This window comes from Schistocerca cancellata, chromosome 8 (genome assembly GCF_023864275.1).
Source record: "Schistocerca cancellata isolate TAMUIC-IGC-003103 chromosome 8, iqSchCanc2.1, whole genome shotgun sequence".
Taxonomy (NCBI): domain Eukaryota; kingdom Metazoa; phylum Arthropoda; class Insecta; order Orthoptera; family Acrididae; genus Schistocerca; species Schistocerca cancellata.
In genome coordinates this window covers 88,036,245-88,061,642 of record NC_064633.1, presented here as the reverse complement: position 1 = coordinate 88,061,642, position 25,398 = coordinate 88,036,245, and the positions used below count along the sequence as shown (strand labels likewise).

General features: G+C 42.3%; 1 protein-coding gene across 1 annotated transcript; it reads left to right on the top strand.

Moving 5' to 3' along the window:
• The first annotated feature begins 766 nt into the window (after window positions 1-766).
• LOC126095290 (vasotab-like) lies at window positions 767-23,370 on the top strand. Its single transcript, XM_049910072.1, has 3 exons — window positions 767-889; window positions 19,726-19,881; window positions 23,236-23,370. Exons 1-3 carry the CDS (start codon window positions 853-855, stop codon window positions 23,268-23,270), a joined length of 228 nt encoding a protein of 75 aa, XP_049766029.1. The 5' UTR covers window positions 767-852; the 3' UTR covers window positions 23,271-23,370.
• Window positions 23,371-25,398: the final 2,028 nt, after the last annotated feature.

The following is a 25,398-nucleotide window of genomic DNA, read 5'->3' as shown; positions in this document are numbered from 1 at the left end:
TGAATTTATTAAATTACGTAAGTAAAACCTCAGTTTCCGTGCGGCGAAGGTAAACGTACATGCAGTGTTTCGTAGAGTAGCGTGCAAAGACGTTAGGAGTTTCTTGCCATCTTCCTTTGAGTTCAGCGCTGTTGTTGTGGTCGCATCTAGGCTGTGTATTTCTTAACTATTCGTGAATTTGTTGCGTCGAAAATGTGGCGCGCTAGTAACTTCCTGGAGAGGAAATTGTTGGTAGTTTCTAGATTTTGCGTAGCACGTGATGTCCAGTGATCCCCACGTCCTTTGTCTTATCAGGCAGTAATGGAAGTGAGCGTTTGGCGTAATTGGCCGGGAGGCTCCTTGTGGGGCAGGTCCGGCCCCCTTGGTGCGGGTCTTACTACATTTGACGCCACAATGATGATGAAGACAACACAACACCCAGCCCCTGAGCTGAGAAAATCTCCGACCCAGCCGGGAATCGAACCCGGGCCCGTAGGACGGCAGTCCGTGACGCTGACCACTCAGCTATCGGGGTGGACTTCTTATCAGGCAGTGATTAATGAGGTCACGACCCGTGAGACTTTTATGAGATAAGAATGCTCTCTCTCGTATCATATCGTATGGTATCATTTGACTCAGATTAGCAATGTCTTCATTTTATTTTCATTATGGATAAACGAGATCTTTGTCGCAAGTGTGAATGTGACAGTGTCGCCTTACAATATTATCTGTACATTATGCATCGCGCAATTTCTGTTGTTAAGACGGTATTTGGTTAAATACGTAATATATGCGAAAAATGTGCTTCGTAAGTTTTGAGTAGAGTTTTCTCTTGATCCTTAATGTTCTGGGGCGAACAACAAGCGAAATGTGATGAACACGTGTGCTTTTAGTTTAAAGGAATTCGAATGTAAGTTTTGTTACGTGCGATTAATGTACTCGTATTTTCCTCGTCTACATCTACATCTACATTTATACTCCGCAAGCCACCCAACGGTGTGTGGCGGAGGGCACTTTACGTGCCATTGTCATTACCTCCATTTCCTGTTACAGTCGCGTATGGTTCGCGGGAAGAACGACTGTCTGAAATCCTCCGTGCGCGCTCTAATCTCTCTAATTTTACATTCGTGATCTCCTCTGGAGGTATAAGTAGGGGGAAGCAATATATTCGATACCTCATCCAAAAACGCACCCTCTCGATACCTGGCGAGCAAGCTACACAGCGATGCAGAGCGCCTCTCTTGCAGTCTGCCACTTGAGTTTGTTAAACATCTCCGTAACGCTATCACGGTTACCAAATAACCCTGTGACGAAACGCGCCGCTCTTCTTTGGATCTTCTCTATCTCCTCCGTCAACCCGATCTGGTACGGATCCCACACTGATGCGCAATACTTAAGTATAGGTCGAATGAGTGTTTTGTAAGCCACCTCCTTTGTTGATGGACTACATTTTCTAAGGACTCTCCCAATGAATCTCAACCTGGTATCCGCATTACCAACAATTAATTTTATATGATCATTCCACTTCAAATCGTTCCGCACGCATACTCCCAGATATTTTACAGAAGTAACTGCTACCAGTGTTTGTTCTGCTATCATATAATCATACAATAAAGGATCCTTCTTTCTATGTATTCGCAATACATTACATTTGCCTATGTTGAGCGTCAGTTGCCACTCCCTGCACCAAGTGCCTATCCGCTGCAGATCTTCCTGCATTTCGCTACAATTTTCTAATGCTGCAACTTCTCTGTATATTACAGCATCATCCGCGAAAAGCCGCACGGAACTTCCGACACTATCTACTAGGTCATTTATATATATTGTGAAAAGCAATGGTCCCATAACACTCCCCTGTGGCACGCCAGAGGTTACTTTAACGTCTGTAGACGTCTCTCTCTTGCGTTTTATTAACGTTTTTTTAGGATTCGTTGCACAGTTGATGATCACGTCATTCGTGTGTCAGCAATTTCTATTCTTTGGTTCAAATCAAATGGCTCTGAGCACTATGGGACTTAACTTCTGAGGTCATCAGTCCCCTAGAACTTAGAACTACTTAAACCTAACTAACCTAAGGACATCACACACATCCATGCCCGAGGCAGGATTCGAACCTGCGAACGTAGCGGTCGCGCAGCTCCAGACTGTAGCGCCTAGAACCGCTCGGCCACTTCGGCCGGCTTCTATTCTTTCTTTTTGCTGTTATTAAGGCATACTTAATGTTTGAATACTGAACTGTTATATCCAGAAAGGTATTACAGTATGATTTGCTCTACGCGATGTTAACGATCTGGTAACTACAAGGTCAGTACAAAGTTAGAGCTTTGTACTATTACTATTTACGATGTGTACGACACGTCGCTCTATCAATTTTATGTTCTGGTATGAAACGCGCTGCAATAAAGAGAACAGATAAGTGACAATTGTCCACAAATTCTAGAAGCAGTCAGAAACATTATCCGTGTAAGCTTGTTTTTTAAAATCATTCCTGTAGCCAGTTAGATACTAATTATAGTCAGACGCATATTCGTTGTTGGTCCGTTGAGTTTGTATATCCATTATCAGTTCATTGCGTTTGTACATTCATTATCACTCTGTTGCGCTTCTATATCGAACTTTAGTCTTATGTACATGGATAAAAATGTTTATCAATTAATGCTGCACTGCAAATTCGTAACCTTTCAATGTTCAGTACCTTTAAGAACAACTATTATAGTAGTTGTGCTGTCGCTGGGACGGACGTCTGAAATTGGCACTGTTTTCTCTCACTACAGAATATATAAGCTGTAGATAGTAAACCAGAACTGAGAAAGATAACCCAAAGACGTGCACGAAGACAATGGAGAAACGAGAACAGGTTGCAGGCCGTGTTACCGCGAAATGACAACGACGTAAGCAGTGGGCGGGGATCTACTGGAGCAGATATCGTTTCGAATAAGTAGCGCTGCAGTACGCGCCCTGTTACCAGAACCCACCACGTCTGCGGCAATGAAGTGCTACGTCATCGCCGTCGTTCGTAAGTCATTTCAATCTAAGCTAGCAGCACGGCAGCTGACGCTCAGCGCGACCTAGCTTACTCTGTACTGGTTGCGTTACTATTTCACCTGTTTACGATTTGCGAAGCAGGTGTTCGTGTGTTTTGTATATGAGTTTCATTATTTACAGCAATAGGATAGTCATAAAGTCCATGAAACAATTCAAATAATCTGTCAGATTAACCGCCAAGAACAACGTAACAAATGTGAAAGACAAATTCTTAGAGTTTTTACAATGCTTGTAAACGTTCTGTGCGTGGGCCCATCGCCAAACCTAGCTTACTCTGTACTGGTTGCGTTCCTATTTCACCTATTTACGATTTGCGAAGCAGGTATTCGTGTGTTTTGTATATGCGTTTCATTATTTACAGCAATAGGATAGTCATAAAGTCCATGAAACAATTCAAATAATCTGTCAGATTAACCGCCAAGAACAACGTAACAAATGTGAAAGACAAATTCTTAGAGTTTTTACAATGCTTGTAACCGTTCTGTGCGTGGGCCCATCGTCAAACCTAGCTTACTCTGTACTGGTTGCGTTACTATTTCACCTGTTTACGATTTGCGAAGCAGGTATTCGTGTGTTTTGTATATGAGTTTCATTATTTACAGCAATAGGATAGTCATAAAGTCCATGAAACAATTCAAATAATCTGTCAGATTAACCGCCAAGAACAACGTAACAAATTTGAAAGACAAATTCTTAGAGTTTTTACAATGCTTGTAACCGTTCTGTGCGTGGGCCCATCGCCAAACCTAGCTTACTCTGTACTGGTTGCGTTACTATTTCACCTGTTTACGATTTGCGAAGCAGGTATTCGTGTGTTTTGTATATGAGTTCCATTATTTACAGCAATAGGATAGTCATAAAGTCCATGAAACAATTCAAATAATCTGTCAGATTAACCGCCAAGAACAACGTAACAAATGTGAAAGACAAATTCTTAGAGTTTTTACAATGTTTGTAAACATTCTGTGCGTGGGCCCATCGCCAAACCTAGCTTACTCTGTACTGGTTGCGTTACTATTTCACCTGTTTACGATTTGCGAAGCAGGTGTTCGTGTGTTTTGTATATGAGTTTCATTATTTACAGCAATAGGATAGTCATAAAGTCCATGAAACAATTCAAATAATCTGTCAGATTAACGGCCAAGAACAACGTAACAAATGTGAAAGACAAATTCTTAGAGTTTTTACAATATTTGTAAACATTCTGTGCGTGGGCCCATCGCCAAACGGCACACATCTATTCGATCGTCCAATCATGCCCATACACGATTCGGAATATGAGGAGTGACGGTAAGAACACCTACTGTGATGCGGTGTCGCAAGTCTCCCAGGTTATGAGGCACAGGTGGAAGACGTAACTCCACAAGGCAACATCGCGAGGCGTTATGTCCGAAGACAGTGCTTGCAACTCTAATAGCACCAGTTCAAGGGTCGCAGTTCGGCCATCAACCGACGTGACAGCGTCTCATTCAGGTCATCTCGTACAAAATTGTGGAATTGAGAGAGGCGCCATATTGGTGAAAGGTAAAATCATTGCTATCAGTGTCAGGTTGTGCCCTCAGCTACAACTGAATTATGTAGGGATAAGTGGTACTGTCGACGGTTCTCTGAGCGAAGAGGAAGGGTTGCTAGACTTGGGCACGGCACAGAACACGTTGACTTTTTCGGAATTCTGAACATGTTCGACAGCTGCTTATGGGTTTTCTGGCTGCCAAGTCGACTGCCCTTCCCCAGAAAATGAAAAGTAACTTCACCACTGAAGATTAATTCGTCGCTTTCGAGATGGTTCTGCACGTCAATGCAGAAATGCAGATGGCGCAGTTGGTGCCATGTCTTAATGCTTGAGGGAGCGGCAGTTTGCATAACTTGCTCTTAATCGCTTGCGAAGAATTTTTCACGCTGTTAGCTGAGACACGTTCAGTTCTGTAGTATCTCGATAGCTAGACTCTGTGCGACTTCGCTTCATCACTTTGCTCACTTGGTCCACTGTTTGTTCTGAACAAGCACGGTCGATCTAAACGGTTTGCATCGCACAACCATCCCCCGCCCCCTGCCACGTCTTCACCGTTGTGTCCCCCCTACCCTCCATCTCTACACCCTACATCTCCTTTCCCAAGGTGGCTTTCATCAGCTCCCCCTCCCGGATGATGCCCTCTCTCCCTCCATTCATCCTTCCTATCAACTCTGATCCTCAAGCCCCCCTCCTTTCCTCCGTCCTTTCCCTGGGCTCCCTCTTCCTCCCCCCTTCCATCCTGTGTTTTCTCCCCGCCTATCATCTCCTTTCTCTCCCCCCCCTCCGAGTCCTTTTGTACTCCCCTCCTCTGCCTTCCCCAATCCCTGGCCCGTCTGCTCAGCACCCCTCACCTTTCTTATGGATCCTCCTCTTCCATTGGCTCCTTTCCCCCCCTCCCCCTTCACTTTTCCTCTCCTTCCCCCACCCCTTTTTTTCCCCGTCATCTGACCAGTTTCCCCCCACCTGCTCTCGGGTGTGGTATGTCGTATTTGTGCCGACTTTTAGCGCAGTGTTTAAGTGAGTGTTCGGTGTTGTGTGTCCTTCCACAGTGTTGCGAACAGAAATCATGCTGTCGCTGGGTGTGCTTTTTATATCTCTTGCGAACAGAACCCAGACTATCGCCGTGTCTTTTTAATTGTCTGTCTATTGTTTTTCTGCTTCCTGTGTGTTTTATTAGCTTCATCAACCCTGTGTTTTATGTTTTACGCTCCAGAATTTTCTGCCATTTTTACCTTTAAGTCACCGATTTTATCGCCAACTGTTATTATTTTTTTATCTTCATCTTTTTAAAACAAATTGTGTAGGCTGAAGAGCGGCGTAATAAGCTGCTGCCAGCCCGCCCCCTTGAGGGGGAATCGAAACCCAATAAAGGAAAAAAAAACACAACCATCCTTCTCGAATTTCCCGTACAACTTCACTATGCTGTTGTAAATTAGTGACCGGCCGCTGTAGTCGAGCGGTTCTAGGCGCTTCAGTCCGGAACAGCGCTGCTGCTACGGTCGCAGGTTCGAATCCTGCTCCGGGCATGGATGTGTGTGATGTCCTTAGGTTAGTTAGGTTTAACCAGTTCTAAGTCTAGGGGACTGATGACCTCAGATGTTAAGTCCCATAGTGCATAGAGCCATTTGTAAATTAGTGGTGCGCTGAGAAACTTAAGTACACACACACACACACATCACCGATTGCCAAAGAGCAAATTCTATCACACAAAATGCTTTCTCTACTTGGTTTGCCGTCACTTTTAACGACCACGGTCAGTGACGTCCCTGTCGGCTGTTTTTCAAACATTTTTTTTTGGGTAAAGAACAAAATAGATGCTGTAACATAAAGGTAGAGACAGACTTTTGAAATTCATTTGCCGCATCTAGAAGGAAAAAATACTCTGGACGGATATGATACAAGAAACAGAAGAAGGAACTCATTTTCTAACAATTCTTTGTAGCACATAATACACTCTAGCAGCACGCAACAGCATACTGCGTGAAACTCTTTTCTAAATAAGTTCAAACTGTCCTCGTGTTCATGTCTTGTGAATCTTGGCCATCTATGTACATGAGATCTAGAACTACCGCCGTACACAACTTTGCCTACGTTGATGTCGGGTTCCAGAACTTACGGAAAACATCTGACGCAGATTCGCAGAGTCTTTTGGACTACATGAGACGTACTTTTTGCTCCATGGATCAATAGTGAGAACATCCTCAAGGATGGAAATCATGACGTAAAACAAGAATCCACAACACATATTTACAATGAGAAAGAAGTATACTAATGTTCGATGCACAGATACCGAGTGAAAGTTTCCTCATGAATGTCGAATAACACAAAATATTTTAACCATACTTTAACTCAAAATAGAATAACGAACTTGTCACAAAATATATAAATCAACAATACATTGACATGCATATGATACTCGTAATTCCTAGACTGTTGTTCAAATGGCTCTGAGCACTATGGGACTTAACATCTGTGGTCATCAGTCCCCTAGAACTTAGAACTACTTAAACCTAACTAACCTAAGGACATCACACACATCCATTCCCGAGGCAGGATTCGAACCTGCGACCGTAGTGGTCGTGCGTTTCCAGACTGTAGCGCCTTTAACCGCTCGGCCACTTCGGCCGGCCTAGACTGTTGAACCCACACAACATCTAAGAGGAGAACCATCACTTACACTGAAGATGTACAGAAGTCAAATTTTACGTAATATGTTGTTTGATACTATTTATAACCAGTCGGTTCTACTAAAACACTTTTCACTGGAGTAGGAGTTGGCTAGCAATAAATCACTTAGGCTCCTCGAAAACTGAACTTTTTAGTACTAACAATCTCTATGCCTGCTGGCATGTTATTGAATACTTGTCTTCCTGAGTAATAGACACGTTTCTGGCCGAAGATTTAAATCTTTGTGGAGACTGTTCTTAAAAAATGGTTCAAATGGCTGTGAGCGCTACGGGACTTAACATTTGAGGTCATCAGTCCCTTAGAACTTAGAACTAATTAAACCTAACTAACCTAAGGACATCACACACATCAATGCCCGAGGCAGGATTCGAATCTTCGACCGTAGCGGTCGCGCGGTTCCGGACTGAAGTGCCTAGAACAGCTCGACCACAGCGGCCGGCAGACTGTTCTTATTTCTAGTATTGATTCCATGAACTGAGCTGTTAGTTTGAAAAAGATATATACGCTGAGGCAACAACAAGAAGGAGTTGTACGACATAAATGAAAGTTGGTAAGCGTGTTTCTACACTCCTGGAAATTGAAATAAGAACACCGTGAATTCATTGTCCCAGGAAGGGGAAACTTTATTGACACATTCCTGGGGACAGATACATCACATGATCACACTGACAGAACCACAGGCGCATAGACACAGGCAACAGAGCATGCACAATGTCGGCACTAGTACAGTGTATATCCACCTTTCGCAGCAATGCAGGCTGCTATTCTCCCATGGAGACGATCGTAGAGATGCTGGATGTAGTCCTGTGGAACGGCTTGCCATGCCATTTCCACCTGGCGCCTCAGTTGGACCAGCGTTCGTGCTGGACGTGCAGACCGCGTGAGACGACGCTTCATCCAGTCCCAAACATGCTCAATGGGGGACAGATCCGGAGATCTTGCTGGCCAGGGTAGTTGACTTACACCTTCTAGAGCACGTTGGGTGGCACGGGATACATGCGGACGTGCTGTTGGAACAGCAAGTTCCCTTGCCGGTCTAGGAATGGTAGAACGATGGGTTCGATGACGGTTTGGATGTACCGTGCACTATTCAGTGTCCCCTCGACGATCACCAGTGGTGTACGGCCAGTGTAGGAGATCGCTCCCCACACCATGATGCCGGGTGTTGGCCCTGTGTGCCTCGGTCGTATGCAGTCCTGATTATGGCGCTCACCTGCACGGCGCCAAACACGCATACGACCATCACTGGCACCAAGGCAGAAGCGACTCTCATCGCTGAAGACGACACGTCTCCATTCGTCCCTCCTTTCACGCCTGTCGCGACACCACTGGAGGCGGGCTGCACGATGTTGGGGCGTCAGCGGAAGACGGCCTAACGGTGTGCGGGACCGTAGCCCAGCTTCATGGAGACGGTTGCGAATGGTCCTCGCTGATACCCCAGGAGCAACAGTGTCCCTAATTTGCTGGGAAGTGGCGGTGCGGGCCCCTACGGCACTGCGTAGGATCCTACGGTCTTGGCGTGCATCCGTGCGTCGCTGCGGTCCGGTCCCAGGTCGACGGGCACGTGCACCTTCCGCCGACCACTGGCGACAACATCGATGTACTGTGGAGACCTCACGCCCCACGTGTTGAGCAATTCGGCGGTACGTCCACCCGGCCTCCCGCATGCCCACTATACGCCCTCGCTCAAAGTCCGTCAACTGCACATACGGTTCACGTCCACGCTGTCGCGGCATGCTACCAGTGTTAAAGACTGCGATGGAGCTCCGTATGCCACGGCAAACTGGCTGACACTGACGGCGGCGGTGCACAAATGCTGCGCAGCTAGCGCCATTCGACGGCCAACACCGCGGTTCCTGGTGTGTCCGCTGTGCCGTGCGTGTGATCATTGCTTGTACAGCCCTCTCGCAGTGTCCGGAGCAAGTATGGTGGGTCTGACACGCCGGTGTCAATGTGTTCTTTTTTCCATTTCCAGGAGTGTATATCTGAAAGATGATGTCTGTTGAAATTTCGCGCCAGTCGCATAAGAGTGGCGCTAGTACCGCCATTATGAGGATGCAAATCAGGTTTGCTTTAAATACACGCTGTAACCGTCGTGAACGTTAGTTACCTGAAAAATATCACGTGGTGAGGTGACTTTAGTCAAAAATGCCTTTAAGGCAAAGTCGCCGTTATCAGTACCTTACTGAGTTTGAACGAGGTCGTGTTATTGGGCTACGAGAAGATGATCCCAACTTCGGTGGTGTCAGGCGAGAGCTCATTGGAGGGCAGAGTGGAGCTCTGTTGTGTTTTCTGATGAAAGCTGGTTCTGCCTCGGTGCCAGTAATGGCCGTGTGTTGGTTAGAAGGAGACCCAAAGACCTTGTAAAAAATAATTAGACTCACTGATGGCGCTGCAGTCGCGGGATAATTTGAAACTTCGGCTGGACGCCATTATAGTGGTTGTAGTCTGATGTGTTGTGTAGTACTGTGGTTTATGAAGACCCTGATTCAACGTTGTATATTTGTTGGGGCATACATACAGTATTTGTTACTCGGAATTCTACTGTCTGTACGTTCCAATCAAAAGAAGTACAATGGTGAAGAGTTGTGCAGCGATTAATTGTACAAATAAATTCGAGAAAGGAGCGAATATTACACTTCACAGGTATGTGGATATTTTAAGTTGTTTTGTATGTCAGTGCATTTGCTTAGTAAATGTTTTTGTAACACGGTATTAGCATAATGTCTGTGCATATATTTGCAGGTTTCCTTTCTCAAAACCACAGCTGTTACAAAAATGGTTACACGCTGTCAGGAGGCAAGATTTCCGACCGACAGAATACCAATTTATATGTTCCGATCATTTTGAAGAAAGTTGTTTCCTTGAAAATTACGTAAATCGCAGAAAGCTGAAAGATGATGCTATTCCATCCATCTTTCGTTTTCCAGACCATATACAGCAGAACATAAATTTTTCTTTGTGAACCACATTTTATTTTAACTATAAAAGTTGAGTTGCAGGCAACACGAAATTTGAGTTAGCAGGCTTTTTATCGTTATAAAATGCAACTGAATGTGTGTAATTGTAATCTGATTTCACAACTTCTCTCGATGGAACAGTTGTTGAGTTTTATTTATTATATGAAGAAACCACACACATAAACTGAAGTGTACATCTTCGAAAGTAAATATTGTGACTACTGCGATACTGGATGCCTGCCTGAAGTCTTGTTTGTTGTAGCTGGCTGATCGGTAGTGTTTTTATAATCTAGGTTAGGTTCAAACTTGATAATTTGGTCGTGAGTTGCCAAAGCACTACGCCACATATAACGCACTTTTCGTCATAAAATCTAATGCAAGGTAGAGTCAGAAAATATCTATTAACATAGTGGGCAAATCTTCGAGTATTTTGATGCATTTCGCGTACATCTATCGTAAATGAACTACGAAAAATGCTAGGGGTCCAGTGCATATCTTTTAGCTACTGCAGATTCCATGTACTACGTAACATAAATTCATAAACTGTGACTAGTTGCTGTTTGTTCATAAATTAAAAACTATATTGTAGTAACGTATTTAAATGAGGCATTATGTTTGTGACCTAACTCTAGGGAAGGCATTTTATAACCAAAAGTGATGTATAAACATTCGAAATCCGCGCGTCAGTTTACCACTCTAATGGCCGCCGGCCAGCTATTCAATTTGTCCGCTCTTCACAGTCGAGCACTCGTGCGATTGTGGGGGCCTGAGGAGACCTGTTGAGGAGCACTCGTCTGCGTGCTTTCACACTAGAACTACACTACACTGCTAGGTCTGGGATGCGATTTCGTATGGTAGCAGGACCACTCTCGAAATTATCCCACGCACCATGATTGCAGATCTGTACGTCAGTCTGGTGACTCGGCCTGTTGTGCTGCCGTTCAGGAACAGAATTCCAGGTGATGATTTCCAACAGGATAATGCTTGACAACATCGCTGTTGTAACCCAACGCGCTCGTATGGTAGCAGGACCACTCTCGAAGCGAAGAGCGTCGCATTTCATCGCTGGTTGGATTAGCAAACGCGAGAGCTTTACGGAATTGCCCAGCAAACTCGTGGCAGACGTTACAAGATGGAGGTTGAGCGGTTTATTGTTAGAACTTCGAGAGAGTATTTGCCAAGAAAAGACGGGCAACATATTACTTCTTACCATGCATGTTCCGCGAAATGAGCACGACGGAAAATTTTAGAGAAATGAGGGACCACACGGGCATTTATTAAAAGTTGTCCTTCCCGCGCAGTACTCACCGCCACATACCGTAAGTTTCTTGCGGAGTATGCGGATGCAGAAGAACATTAAACAGTTTTAACTCTTTCGTCGTCGGCAGTGGATTGCCTTCGGTTTAAATGACGGTAGTATTGACGTACAGCTGAATTTCCCGTGAATAATTGATACGACATGAACTCAAGTGCTTCTGACTCCATTTCTATATAACATTTTTCTTTTTAGTTAAGCTTATCATTCTGGATAACTGTAGAACACTGCAAGTATATAATAAATGAATTATAATAAAAGACACCCCTGACTAATCACTAATGATATATCACGTATCTTGTTGTGACCATCTGTCACTGCAGCTATATGTAAATTGCAGTAACTGCCAAGAAAACGTCTTTTTGTACGTTGCACAAGACTTTTGTTTGTTCACCCAGACTTCTAATTCAATATTTGAAGGTCTACTCTACATCTACACGATAACTGCAATTCACAATTCAGTGGATGGTAGATTGTTCCTCGAAGCACCTTCAAGCTACTTCTCTGCCGTTCCAGTACCGAACAGCGCACAGGAAAAACGAACACTTAAATACATGCGTGTGAGATCTAATTTCTTTTATTTCGTTATGATGATCATTTTTCCTTATGTAGGTGAGAGACTACAAAATATTTTCACATTCTGAGGAGAAAGTAGGTGACTGAAATTTCATGAGAAGATTCTGACAACGCAAAACGCCTTTGGTTTGATGATTTCCACCTCGCGCATCATATCCGTAGCACTCTCTCCCCTATTTCGTTATAATACAAAACGAGCTGCCCTTCTCTGGACTTTTCGATGTCTCCCGTTAATGCATTTTATGCGGATCCCACATCACACAGCAATACTCCAGAAGAGGGTGGACAAGCGTAGTGTAAGCAGTCATTTTAGCAGACCTCTTGCATTTTCTAGGTGTCCTACCAATAAATCGCAGACTTTGGCTCGCTTTCCCAACAACATTATCTATGCCATCGTTCCAATTTAAGTTATTCGTAACTGTAATTCTTAAGTATTTAGTTGAATTTATAGCCTTTAGATTCCTTAATCGCTCTGTCAGTACTTATTAGACGATTAGTTTCGAAACTTACAGGTTCATTTTCAATCCTGGCTAACTGAGGCTGCACTTACTGTGCCTCGTCTTAATAATAAACATAAACGCTTTAAGGAATTTAAATAAAGTTTCGGTTCCCTGTCAACGAAATGTTGAGGCTGAAGAAGAGCCTTTAGATTTATGTGATTTATCGTGTAACCGAAATTTAGCGGATTTCTTCTAGTGCACATGTGGATGACTTTATTCTTTTCATTGTTTACAGTCATCTGTCACTTTTCAGGCATCTTTCCAAAACCATTTTGCAGTTGGTTTTAATCTTCCCACGACTTTTACAAGGCGATGAATGACACCATCATCTGCAAACAATCTAAGACGGCTGCTGAGATGGTTTCCTATGTCGTTTATATAGATCAGCAATAACAGAGAGGCTGTAACACTTTCTTGGGGAACGCCAGATACTGCTTCTGTTTCCCTAGATGACTTCCCGTCAGTTACTACGTACTGTGACCTTTCTGATATGAAATAAAGAATCCAATCATGTCAGATCAGCATAAGATATGTTAGTTAATTCAGTGACTTTACTTTTAACATATATTACGAAATTTACGTTGCTACAACTCGTAAAGATGCGACTTTTCCACATGAGGGAAAACTGTGTGATCTTCAAATAATAGCTTAAACATTTTGTTGATGCCCCTGCTCGATGTCTTGTTAAAAAGTCAAACCGCGTCTAGGGGTACAAATAAAATTCATGCGTAATATGCAGAAAGGTATTTTTCTTGCTAACTTCTATAACATGAGATATCTCTCTTTTTTTTCATGAGCTAGTTTTTGGGATTTTTCAGGCTCATCTTCAGATGAGACATGCAGTAGCTCAGACATTCGTGCTTACAGCCCGATACTGTGCACTGGAGTTTGTTTGGTGCGGTAGTATGAGCGATACTAAATCGCAGTGGAAGCTGCCATCGCCTTTCAGCCACAAAGATTGTGATTTAGTTACTGTAGTACATTTTATAATACACCTGTTGCCATAACAGGAATCTCGTTTTGCGTGCTAACTGCTTCAGTGTATCAGAGATACGAAAGGTACTTCAAGTGCTATCCTTGACAGTGGAAGCTTTCTCCTCTACACGAAGAATTGATTCTATCATTGCTCGCGCACTTGACTACGATTGGCGTGTCAGTGGCAGGATTGGGAGTTCAATAAGCGACAAACAGAGACCAGGGAGGATGCAGGGTGTTATATAGATCCCACTAACCAACAAATTTAAGGTGCTGTCTTTCACTGAAAAAAGTAGTGGAGTCTACGTAATACTAGGTACAGAGAGCTGATTATATGAAAGTTTTGGGGAAAAATTGAACATACATAGAAAAATAGGATAATGGTTAATGGAACTGGTGCTTTTCTCGAAGTAGACACGACACTCAGACCCAACCAGATATAAAGTGAAACTGCATGCGAGACTGTCTGTGCAGGCCTCAGTATCAAGAACGGCCACCAAACTTACCTCTAGATGTAACTGAAAACCTTAGAGAAAACCTCACTCCACTAGAACATTAATTTCCCAATCATTATGTCATAATATGAGGAGACTTTAACCACCCAACAGTCAAATGGGAAAACTGCACTTTTGTAAATCATGGACATACAAGACGTCCTGCAAAACATTACTTATCTCGAACACATTGTTCGGAAACCCAACCACAATGGAAATATATTACATGTATTGGAAATAAACAGACTTGATCTCTTGGAGAATGTCCACATCAAAACTGGTATCAGTGACAATGAGGCAGTTGTAGAAACAGTGAATACAAAAGAATGAAGCCAAATTACGGCAAACAGAAAGATTTAGATACTGAGTAGACTATATAATGTAGCAGAAATGTCATATCTCACTGAGGACAAGAGCATGTAGAGAAATTATTGCTCAAGCTTAATAGTTAACCATGTATTGGATGGATATGTGCCAAGTAGAATAATACATGATGGGAGGGATCCACCATGGCAAAAACTCACTGTAAAGAAACTTCTAAAGAAACAGAGACTACTGCCTAATAGACGAAAAAGCACTGCATAGCTCTATAAATTGGGAGATGCTATAGGAAACGATTTTGGTTCTCAAGAGGGGAGTGCATGAAGTCTTGACTGATTATCGTAGGAGAATATTATCGACCGTTCTCCCACAGAACCCAAAGAAATTCTAATCATACATAAAGGCTATTAATAGTACTAAAGTTAACTTCCAGGCACTCAAGAACAAGATACTGAGCATAGCAAAGTAAAAGTAGCAATGCTTAACGCCATTTTCAAGTGTTCTTTTACACAAGAATACCCAGGAGTATTGCCCCGATTTACCTCTATTAACACGAAAAATGTCAGTGGCGTTGCAAAACAAATGAAATCGTTAAAATCTAACAAATATCCAGAACCAGACGGAATCTCTATCAGATTTTTTATACCATTTGTCGCTGAATTATCCCCTCATTGAACTTATTTTTAGGAGTTACAGTCATGCAGAATTATCGAAACGATAATATTTTATGCATTTTGACTGCTCTTTTATTCCCTGACCGATACATGCAATTTCGGATCAGTTGCCATTATCAAGTGATTCATTGCTATCCAGTGGTGACTAATTAACATAAGAAAATTATGAATCAGTTGAAAATGGCAACTGATCCGAAATTGTAAATGTCGAGAAGGAAATAAAAACACAGACAAACTGTGAAAGTATTACCATATGAGTTAATTAGGGATTACATAAAAATGTCGTTCTACATGCAACATAGCTTTGATTCCGATGTGGTAGAAGTGCGCCTTCAGCTGTAGTAAAATTTACAAAAGTGATACTTGATGTTCTTGACAAGGATGAATGTGTAACAGAGCTATTCTTAGATCCGTCCAAGTCTTTTGATATCGTTAACCATAAGGTTTTACTAAATACGACGGAGTCATTAGGAATAAACGGTGTAGCCAAAAACTGCTTCCGATCATTCTTAATACATAGAGTAGAGATAACAGAAACCTCAAAAAAGATAAACTTTTAGTGCAACACTCATCAGAACCGAAATACGTTAATACAGGAGTCCCTTAGCGTTGATTACTAGGGCTAATACTGCTCAAGAAGCTGATCAATGACGTTCAGAATACTCTTAGTCACGGAGAAAAATTCTCTTTACGGCCGACAGAAACATGATATCCATTGAAAAATGCATGAGAACTCCTTACAGTGAAAGCAAATGAAACCCTAAATGAAGCCAGTATGCAATAAAATTAGACTGAACACAAAGAAAACAAATACTATTAATTTCAAGATGGTTCAAATGGTTCAAATGGCTCTGAGCACTATGGGACTTAACATCTATGGTCATCAGTCCCCTAGAACTTAGAACTACTTAAACCTAACTAACCTAAGGACAGCACACAACACCCACCCATCACGAGGCAGAGAAAATCCCTGACCCCGCCGGGAATCGAACCCGGGAACCCGGGCGTGGGAAGCGAGAACGCTACCGCACGACCACGAGATGCGGGCGAATTTCAAGAGGGAAAGTGACTACTGAATTAAGTGTAGATTGCGTAACAAGCACCAAATTACAAGGCTGGAGTATTTATTGTCAGTAACGGTGATGTCATCACACAAAGATACCTTCAGACAGAATGTCGTAACATCCAGTGCTGTTTAGTTACGTATTATTCATAAGTACACTCAGTTCTTAATAATAAAATTATTTCAGTGATACTCTCAAATAAGTACTGTAACGGCCATTCAGTTATGAAAGCATTTGATTCCAAGAAACTGAATTGAAAAGTAGTGTGCTCAATGTAGCTCTCTGACAGTAACTTGACAGATATGAATACAAATTTGGTAACCTTTAAATTCTTTTCTGGGGAACAGATGCACAAAATATGTAGAAAACTTTCAATCTACAGAAATGAACCACAAGAATAATGTGGGACCAATAATCACTTGAAAAACTTCATTATTATTGCACAAACAGATCTTTCCATGATAATGGAACAGGATCTTGACTGATAGTACATTTACTAAGAAAAATTAAGCATAACCTCGCAACAGCATTTTCTACAAAGGAATGAAATCGTTCAAATTTTTATAAGAAAACTCATTTATGAAGGTGTTTAAGTAGTACCCATTAAGCATTAAATTCTATAAAACAAAAACAAAAAAATACTGTGATAATACAAGTAAATAATAAATCAAAAACATCTTTATCATTTCACAACAGATTTTTGCGCTATAATTCTATATTTTTAATGGAAAACCTTTCAAGGAATTTTTACAATGAATAATACTAGTTCAGCTTCTTCCTGCGATCAATGTCTCACTCATTATGTAATGTTGTTTCTGATTCAATATTTCAAACAAACAAATGGAAATTTAGGTTACATAATCATCATCGTCTTAGTCTCGATGATAGCTTATAGCGACTGTGTAGGATGTGTATCGTGTTGTGTGAATAGTTTTCAGAAATGTATAGACAGTGCAGAAGTAGTATGTTTATGTTGTGTGTGTGTGACTGGTGTTGAGAAAAGTATGAACAGTATGGCACTACAATTTTATGTTATTAAATAATTTCTTGCAATCGTATACAAGCAAAACAATGTATGCTGGGGATAAACCTAACAACGTCTCGCTGCTTTTAACACATTGGATTTGTGTTCGGGAGAACTTTGGGGCTAATACCCATTTGGCCAACTTGATTTAAATTTTCTGTAGTTCCCTAAATTATTTCCTGCAAATGCTGAGATGGTTCCCACTATAAGGCCACAGCCGACTGTCTGACACAACAAACTAGAAATGTAAGATAGTAAATGCCTGTATCTATGAATTACATATGTAGTTCTTAAACTGTAATACCATATGTCCAATATACGTGTAGAGGTAATCCGCAGATGAATAAATTTCACTACTACCGTTAGCACCACAGCAGAAGCTGCCAGATGAATGTCAACACAAATACTGACCAAATGGCCGCATGAAAAAATCCCCAGTTCCCCAGACGCATGCCGTAAGTATAAATATGTGAACTTCTACGTGCGTTACTGAAGATGAACCCGAGAAGATCCGAAATGTTGTTCATGAAAATAAGGAAAAATTTAATAATTGGCTGGCCGCAATTATCTGTGATTCTATTCTATACGAACTTTCTTTTTGTAGGTGTGAGGGGTGCGTGCTGCAAGTGTTACACCCTGTGTAGGCAAAAGACAAAAATTTTCAAATCAAAGGTGACAGGTCGCCACTTAATAGCTTAAATGAAAGTTTTCACTGATAACACAATTGTCCCACTATTCGGTTTTCAGAATTATTTGGTTGTGCTTACTGAACAGAATTCATTGCCATGCAGATTTGTAATTGAAGACAATTTCCTTATTTCCTAATGCACCAATCATACATAGGGTGATTCTTATTAACGTCTGAAAATCTCCGAAGTGAGATAGATGACGCAGAGACAAGTAATTTGATATAAGACTCACAGGGTCGCAAACGTAGGGAAATAACCTAAAAGTGGACGACTGGTGTTGAAGATGTGACGTCACCAGACGACGTAGACATTAGCGCGCGGTCGCCAGGGTTCGAGTCTCGGCTCTGGCAGGAAGCGTTTTTTTCATTGCGTTAGATAATAACGTGTTTACATTCAGTTATTGTTTTTTATTTTCTTTACCGGTCTGGCGGTCTCCGCTGGTTTGTTGTAAAGTACAGTATTACAAAAACCTACCGAATTGCGTCACATGTAAATGAGTATCAGCTTCCGAATTGTAACCACTAAATGATGTACGTTTTCTTCTCTAAATATTGTCTGTAAACAAAAGGATAAGGGGCCAAAGAAGAGAAACACAAAGTAAGATCATCTTTTACTTGGTTACAGCGAATACAACAGTTTTATAACTTCTACGTTTACCACAGATCACATTCACAAGAGGTCTTTGAAATTTGCACCGTTTGCTCGAATGTAAGTACTGTGTCGCACTATCATCCCTCCAAGCCCAAGCCCAACCGCATCACGTGCGGCGAGGTACGTCATCTGGTGACGTCAGATGTTCAACATTTCTCATCCAAATTTGAGGGGTTTCCCGATGTTTGTGACCCTGAGAGTCAAATTACTTGTCTCAGCTTCATCTACGCCGCTTCAGGGGTTTTTAAACATTAATAATAAGAATGAGATTTTCACTCTGCAGAGTTCTGCAAGGTTCGGAGGAGAGCTTCTGTAAAGTTTGGAAGGTAGGAGACGAGGTACTGGCAGAAGTAAAGCTGTGAGTACCGGTCGTGAGTCGTGCTTCGGTAGCTCAGTTGGTAGAGCACTTGCCCGCGAAAGGCAAAGGTCCCGAGTTCGAGTCTCGGTCGGGCACACAGTTTTAATCTGCCAGGAAGTTTCATTAATAATAAGCATACAGTATGGTGTTCCATGCAATAGGGTACAACTAATAACTCTAATAAAACTTATTCCGAGGAAAACATAGTAAACGACCTTATGTGGGGACAGGAAGAACCAGAATAGTGTACTTCTATAGATCTGTCACTAGGCAAAACTTTTGTCTTCAAGCTATTCTCGCCGTTTCTGCTATACAATTTCCTGTTGAAATCAACTAGCGCCTCCTTATTGTACTCTGATTTTTAGAAAGCTCCAATGTCATTCCCAAGACAAAGAATACAACAGGAGTAGTAATTTAGACGTCCCAGTAGTAAACTTCCGAATGTTCACTATACTGTGTAAACGAGCACCTGCGTCTTTGTGTACGACCTCTTTTCGAAAAGTAATCTCTTGAATTACTTACGAAATAGGGGGGGAATCCATATCAAGTGAGACAACAGATGTAAAACTACTGCATAAATCATTTTCCTCTCGTCACTACCACTTCTGCTGACAGTGTAGGTTGTTAACGCCCTTCACGTCTCCACCACTTTCGACCCTTCTTCGTCTCCAGGTGTACATGTAACATTCTTTTTCGCCTCGGTCTGTTACCTGTTAGTATCTCAGCTCGTCACCGCATCGACAGTGCTGGAATATAGGCGTTTCTCATAACAGTTGTTGTTATCACGACAGGTGCTACAGTTCGTCCGAGACTGTCAGAAACTTCTACACTGTCTTGGCGCTTTCATGGTTAGACGTAGAGCACAGTGTTTTAATACCACTCGTTTCGCTCTTCTGCAGTGCTGCTGGCGTGCCTGGCCAGCTGTGACAAGCAGTGCCCATCCTTCTGCACACTGGAGTACAACCCTGTGACAGCACGCTGCAAGGGAGGTACCGTCACCATGCAGTTCAGCAACAGATGCAGGATGGACGTCCACAACTGCGAGCAGGGCGACGGTACGTAGCTTGCAACTTACCTCTGTAACTACTAGGACTCTTTCAATGCACGTAACGAACCTCCTCCCTCGTTTCTAGTTTGCTATGAAGCTTTGTCTCCGTATGGAGCAGCAAAATCCGCACTACTCGCAAAGTAAACTGGTGTACTGGTTGAGGGAAGGCCACACGGCAGAGCACTTAGTAAAATGAGATGAGGCTGTGGTTAAGACAATGATCTAACACTCAGGAGGAGTGGGGTTAAAATATCTGTCCAGCCATCCTCACTTAGGATTTCAGTGATTTCCTCAATAACTTCAACCACCACTTCTGAACTGTCTAATGATACGGTTCGCAGGAGAGCTTCTGTAAAGTTTGGAAGGTAGGAGACGAGGTACTGGCAGAAGTAAAGCTGTGAGTACCGGGCGTGAGTCGTGCTTCGGTAGCTCAGTTGGTAGAGCACTTGCCCGCGAAAGGCAAAGGTCCCGACTTCGAGTCTCGGTCGGGCACACAGTTTTAATCTGCCAGGAAGTTTCATATCAGCGCACACTCCGCTGCAGAGTGAAAATCTCATTCTGTCTAATGATGTTGGTGTCAACAGAACACTGTTCATTAACTTTTCTCCCTTGGTGTCAAAGACTTTCGTGTTTAAACCAATTTGGGGGTAATGAATACTGTATCATTACAACTCTAACTGATTTACTCCGATTTCTTGGTCGAAGTCGTAGGCATTGATTCCTCCAAGACTTTGACAACGGCAGCACCAGAAATAGTTCTAAGAATGTATAAAATTAGGAGTCACAAATAAGTGAAGATAATTACAAAATGAACACTGTCATAATACCAAACACAGAATTTTATGAAGTTATTCAGTGCTAAGTGCTAAGACGCCATGTGTCAACCATTCACTGTTGTACTGAACATGCTTTTAGTCGAATCAATCAGCAAATTACCTGAGCTGTGTTTTGAATCAGTGGAGTCTGCTTGAGGATTCCACAATTTCTTCCACAAAGCGTTTGTCGACTCAAGTACGCTGAGTTCGCAACGACCATCGTGTTATCATACTATCATTTATTAACAAACCATTCGTACAATCAAAATATTGGATAATCAATAAACGTATGGCCTCAGATTATTAATTTGATTATTACTATTCTTTTTTGTGTCAAAGATTTCCTAATAATTAAATCTTTCAGTTATTTGATATACATTTGTGACACATTTTTTCAGTGTGTTGTATTACTCCATAACCTTTCCTTTTGTTGTACTATTCACCTCTATGTCCTCCAACGACAATCAGTTTACAATATCATTGCAAAACAGTACGAAATATCTTGCTGAGATTGCACGCTCCTGTTGATGTTTTTTCCGTGTTTGCGAGTTATATTTGGTTTAAAAGAAAAAACCCCGCCTTAGGCAATACACCATGTACTTCTTTTTAATTTACTCGGACATTTTTCGACACCTATGTGTCTTCTTCTGTAGTTCTCAATTCCTATCTGAAATTACACGGCTTGTCAAAATCAGTTTTCACTATTCCAGAAATGAAAGGAGATCCACAAAGTATGACACATGAGTGTCGAAACATATCTGGCTAAATAACAAAGAAATCACTGTGTTTCACATAAGGCAGAGATTAAAAAAGTGCCAACCGCCTTGCCGTAGTGTAACAGCGGTTCCCGTCAGATAACTGAAGATACGCGCCGTCGGGCTGGGCTAGCACTTGGAGCGCTGGCGGCAAGCGGGCTGCACTCAGCCCTTGTGAGGCAAACTGAGGAGCTACTTGACTGAGAAGTAGCGGCTCCGGTCTCGTAAACTGACATACGGCCGGGAGAGCGGTGTGCTGACCACATGCCCCTACATATCCGCATCCAGTGACGCCTGTGTGTAATGTCCCCACAGAAAATACCCTCTACCACGCACCAATTAATTATTGTCAATCAAACCATCCACATTCATTCACTTTGGAAAAGTATCTGATCTGATTTTCTAGTAATATATGCGGCGACAGCTCGTCGACGCCAAAGTATTTTCTAGTGCGTTTATTCTTTGAAATAAAAGAGATGCATATATGTATTCTCCATGGTTGTTAGTGTGGTAACGAGGACAGCTTCGGTAGTATCTGTTGAGGGATTGACGTGTTTCTGAGAGATACATATTTTGCTTTTCTTCTCGCTAAAGCGAGCCATTAACATTTGTGCCGCTAGCGGTTTGTTTGAAGAGAAAGAGACTGTAAACGGAAAATAATTAAGACTGGGAATCACCGGAGATCTGGACATGTAATGGAGATGGATTGAATACACAATTTCCTTCATAAATAAGGTTTGTGACTTTTTTGTTCTGGAGGGAATGAACGAATGAGTTTTTTTTCTGTATCATTTGATGATCACGTTGGCCCTGTAATTAGTGGGGAAGTTTCAGCTGTGTCGAAGAGAGCCTGCAATCACTGAGTCTGTGTTAAATCGTCCAAAAAGGCTTCGTACACATCTGGAATTCGCAATCTTTCGTAAAAGGAACAAATTGTCCACACGATTGATTCTCCCGACTGAATGCAGTGCTTAACAGTAATAATAAATGTAAAGATCTCTTACAGCAAGCCAGCCGCTGAATACCAAGACGAAGGGCTCCACCAAAGATTCTATTTGGCTGATTTCACGTAATGAAATATTATATTAAAAACTGTACATAGATAAAGGAGAGAGAGAGAGAGAGCGAATGAAAAATAGAGAAAATACTAATAATCCTCCATTAGTCTAACTTTTCGCCTGTCTTATCACGGATCAGCTGAAAAAGGGGAGGCCCTTACTTTACTGTATAGATTTATGTGTGAAGGTGAAGGGATCTTAAAGGCAACAGATACACGTCTATACAGACAAGACATTACACAAAGTTAGCGGCTAGCTGCATTCATCATCTATTCCTACATGAAGAGACGTCAACTTAATTTCCTTAACATTTAAAAAAAATGTTAAATGTGGTCTGAGGATGACACGGTGGCCAGTCGCTACCTTTGGGCCTTCCAAGGCCTGTTCGGACGGAGTTTAGTTTAGTTTTGTTCAGAGTTTAAAAAAACCGTACGAACCATTCGTAAAAACACCAGCGGTTGCCAATAGGCTTGTAGCCGTGTGCGTGGTTGAATTCCTTCCAAAATATTCCTGCAGTCAATCCTCGGCACCTGTCGTGTATGGGCAATAATAGTCTTGTTTCACACGCCTGATGTATTGGAGATGTTTAGTGGAAGATACTAGAATATAATACCCGTCATGTAATGACATTCTTAATATTTGGCAGAAGAACCGACAGTGCTTAAACTCGTAAGACGAATTCGCCATGATGATTTCATTAACAAATCTGTTTCTTTGTCGTTTGTCATTCCAGATTGCAAGGTGATATCATCCGGTGAACAGAGCTGACGGTGATCGCTTTGTACAAGAAGGCTACAGTCAACATGCTGTTAAGATTTGTGTGACGAAGATAATTTTGTGGTTGAAATAAAACTGTCAAAACAAGGAAATGTTTTTCAATTAGTGTTTTGCTAATTTATTCTCTTCCATGATGTTTTCTGATCCATTCCACACACTATTTGCAATTTTTTTCGTACCTGAACAGTATCTACTGTATAGTAACAGCGACGTTCCTACACAGGTGTTTGTGGTGTCACCGCCAGACACCACACTTGCTAGGTGGTAGCTTAAATCGGCCGCGGTCCATTAGTACGTGTCGGACCCGCGTGTCGCCACTCAGTACTTGCAGACCTAGCGCCACCACATGGCAGGTCTAGAGAGGCGGACTAGCACTCGCCCCAGTTGTACGGACGACATTGCTAGCGACTAGACGTACGAGGCCTTCCTCTCATTTGCCGAGAGACAGTTAGAATAGCCTTCAGCTAAGCACATGACTACGACCTAGCAAGGCGCCATTAGCCTTACCTACTTTGAGAGTTATAGTATAAATGTCTCAAGAAGAACGCTGTATTCATCAGAGAATAAAAGTTAAGTATAAAGCAACTACGTACTTTTCTTGCTACCATTCAATAGTTATCCTGTTCCAGAATTCACGCCCGTCTGCATTACATCGCGTGCCTTTCGGCTACCTCCGAGTGGCGTGGCTCTTGCTACGCCACAACAGTGTTTGTGTGCTTTCACTGCAAATTTAAACCAGATGTAGTAACACTGAAACAAGGTGACACCTCGACAGCTTTCAAATTTGCTTTCCTTTCCAACAAAGCACGCCTTTCGCTCTTATTCTTCCCGAACTCGTTACGTGACACAACTACCACGTTTCCTGTAATAATATCTACATTATTAGTTTCCTGTAATAATATCTACATTCTTAAACGCCAAAGCGAATAGCTGGAAATCCAGTGTTGGTTGCAGGTTGCCAAGGTAAGGGCTTACAGATACAACAAAAATTAGGTTTTGAGTATTTCGTACTATTACTGACCGATTTTAAAGATTTTAAAATGCTGTCGAAATCAACTCGTTAACAGATATAACTTTACAATAAAGACGTAGTTACAAAAAGTGAACTATTGAAGTGGAAACTGTCAACATACAGCGTGTCCGGAAAAAAGATTCCAACATTTGAAGGAGATGACGTGCAACAATGCGGGAAAAAAGTTCCTGTAAACATTGATCATAGATCTCAGATCTAAGGAGTTATGGTCTAAACTACCTTTACCGTTAGTGATAATAGTGTCTCTGCGCTACTCTTCACAATATGTGCTGCATGTGACTGCCATTCATTGCAATGCAGCCTACCACCCTACGTCACACGGAACTCCCCACTCATTGTAACAACTCTGATTGTTGCCGAATTACGTCGCAGGCGCTGAACAGGTTTTCTCGAAGTGTATACTCGTCATTTATGGGGACCACATGCACCAAGGTCTTTACGTGTTCCTAAAGCATAAAAATCAGAAGAGTTAAGTCGTGAAAGACTCATGTTACGTGTCACATCCCACGAAGTTGAAAAATAGCCGATGCCCCAACATGCGTTACCACATTTGCAGTTGTTAATGTAATGGTACACTCTCCAGCAACGGAGGTAATTGGTTCGCGAAGGAAGTAACGATACCAGGCACCGTTTAGTGTGTCATGTAGAACGTAGGGACTTAGCAGTCTATCCGCGAGGACGCCTGCCCAAATGTTGTTACTGTGCGTTGGTGTTGCCGCTCTTCAGGAGCATATGAGTTGCCGTCGGCCCGTAAGTGTGTATTAAGCTAATTTATGATACCGCCTGTCGTAAAGCCCGCCTCATCAGTAAACAACACCTTAGCCGTGAACTGCAAATCATGAGCACATGCTTAGACACACTGTGGCAGGATTCCAAACCGGTTGACCGATAGTATGACAGCAGAGCTTGGACTCGCTGCATATGATAGGGTCAGATCAACTGTCCATGGAGGTTTGCACAGACGACAGACGTAACAACACCCTCCGCTGCAGCCTTTCTTTGGATTCTTGTTCGAAGGTTGTACTCCACGTGTTCCAATAGCCACTGCTCCATATCAGTTTTGTGACTTATTCGAGGTCTGCCACG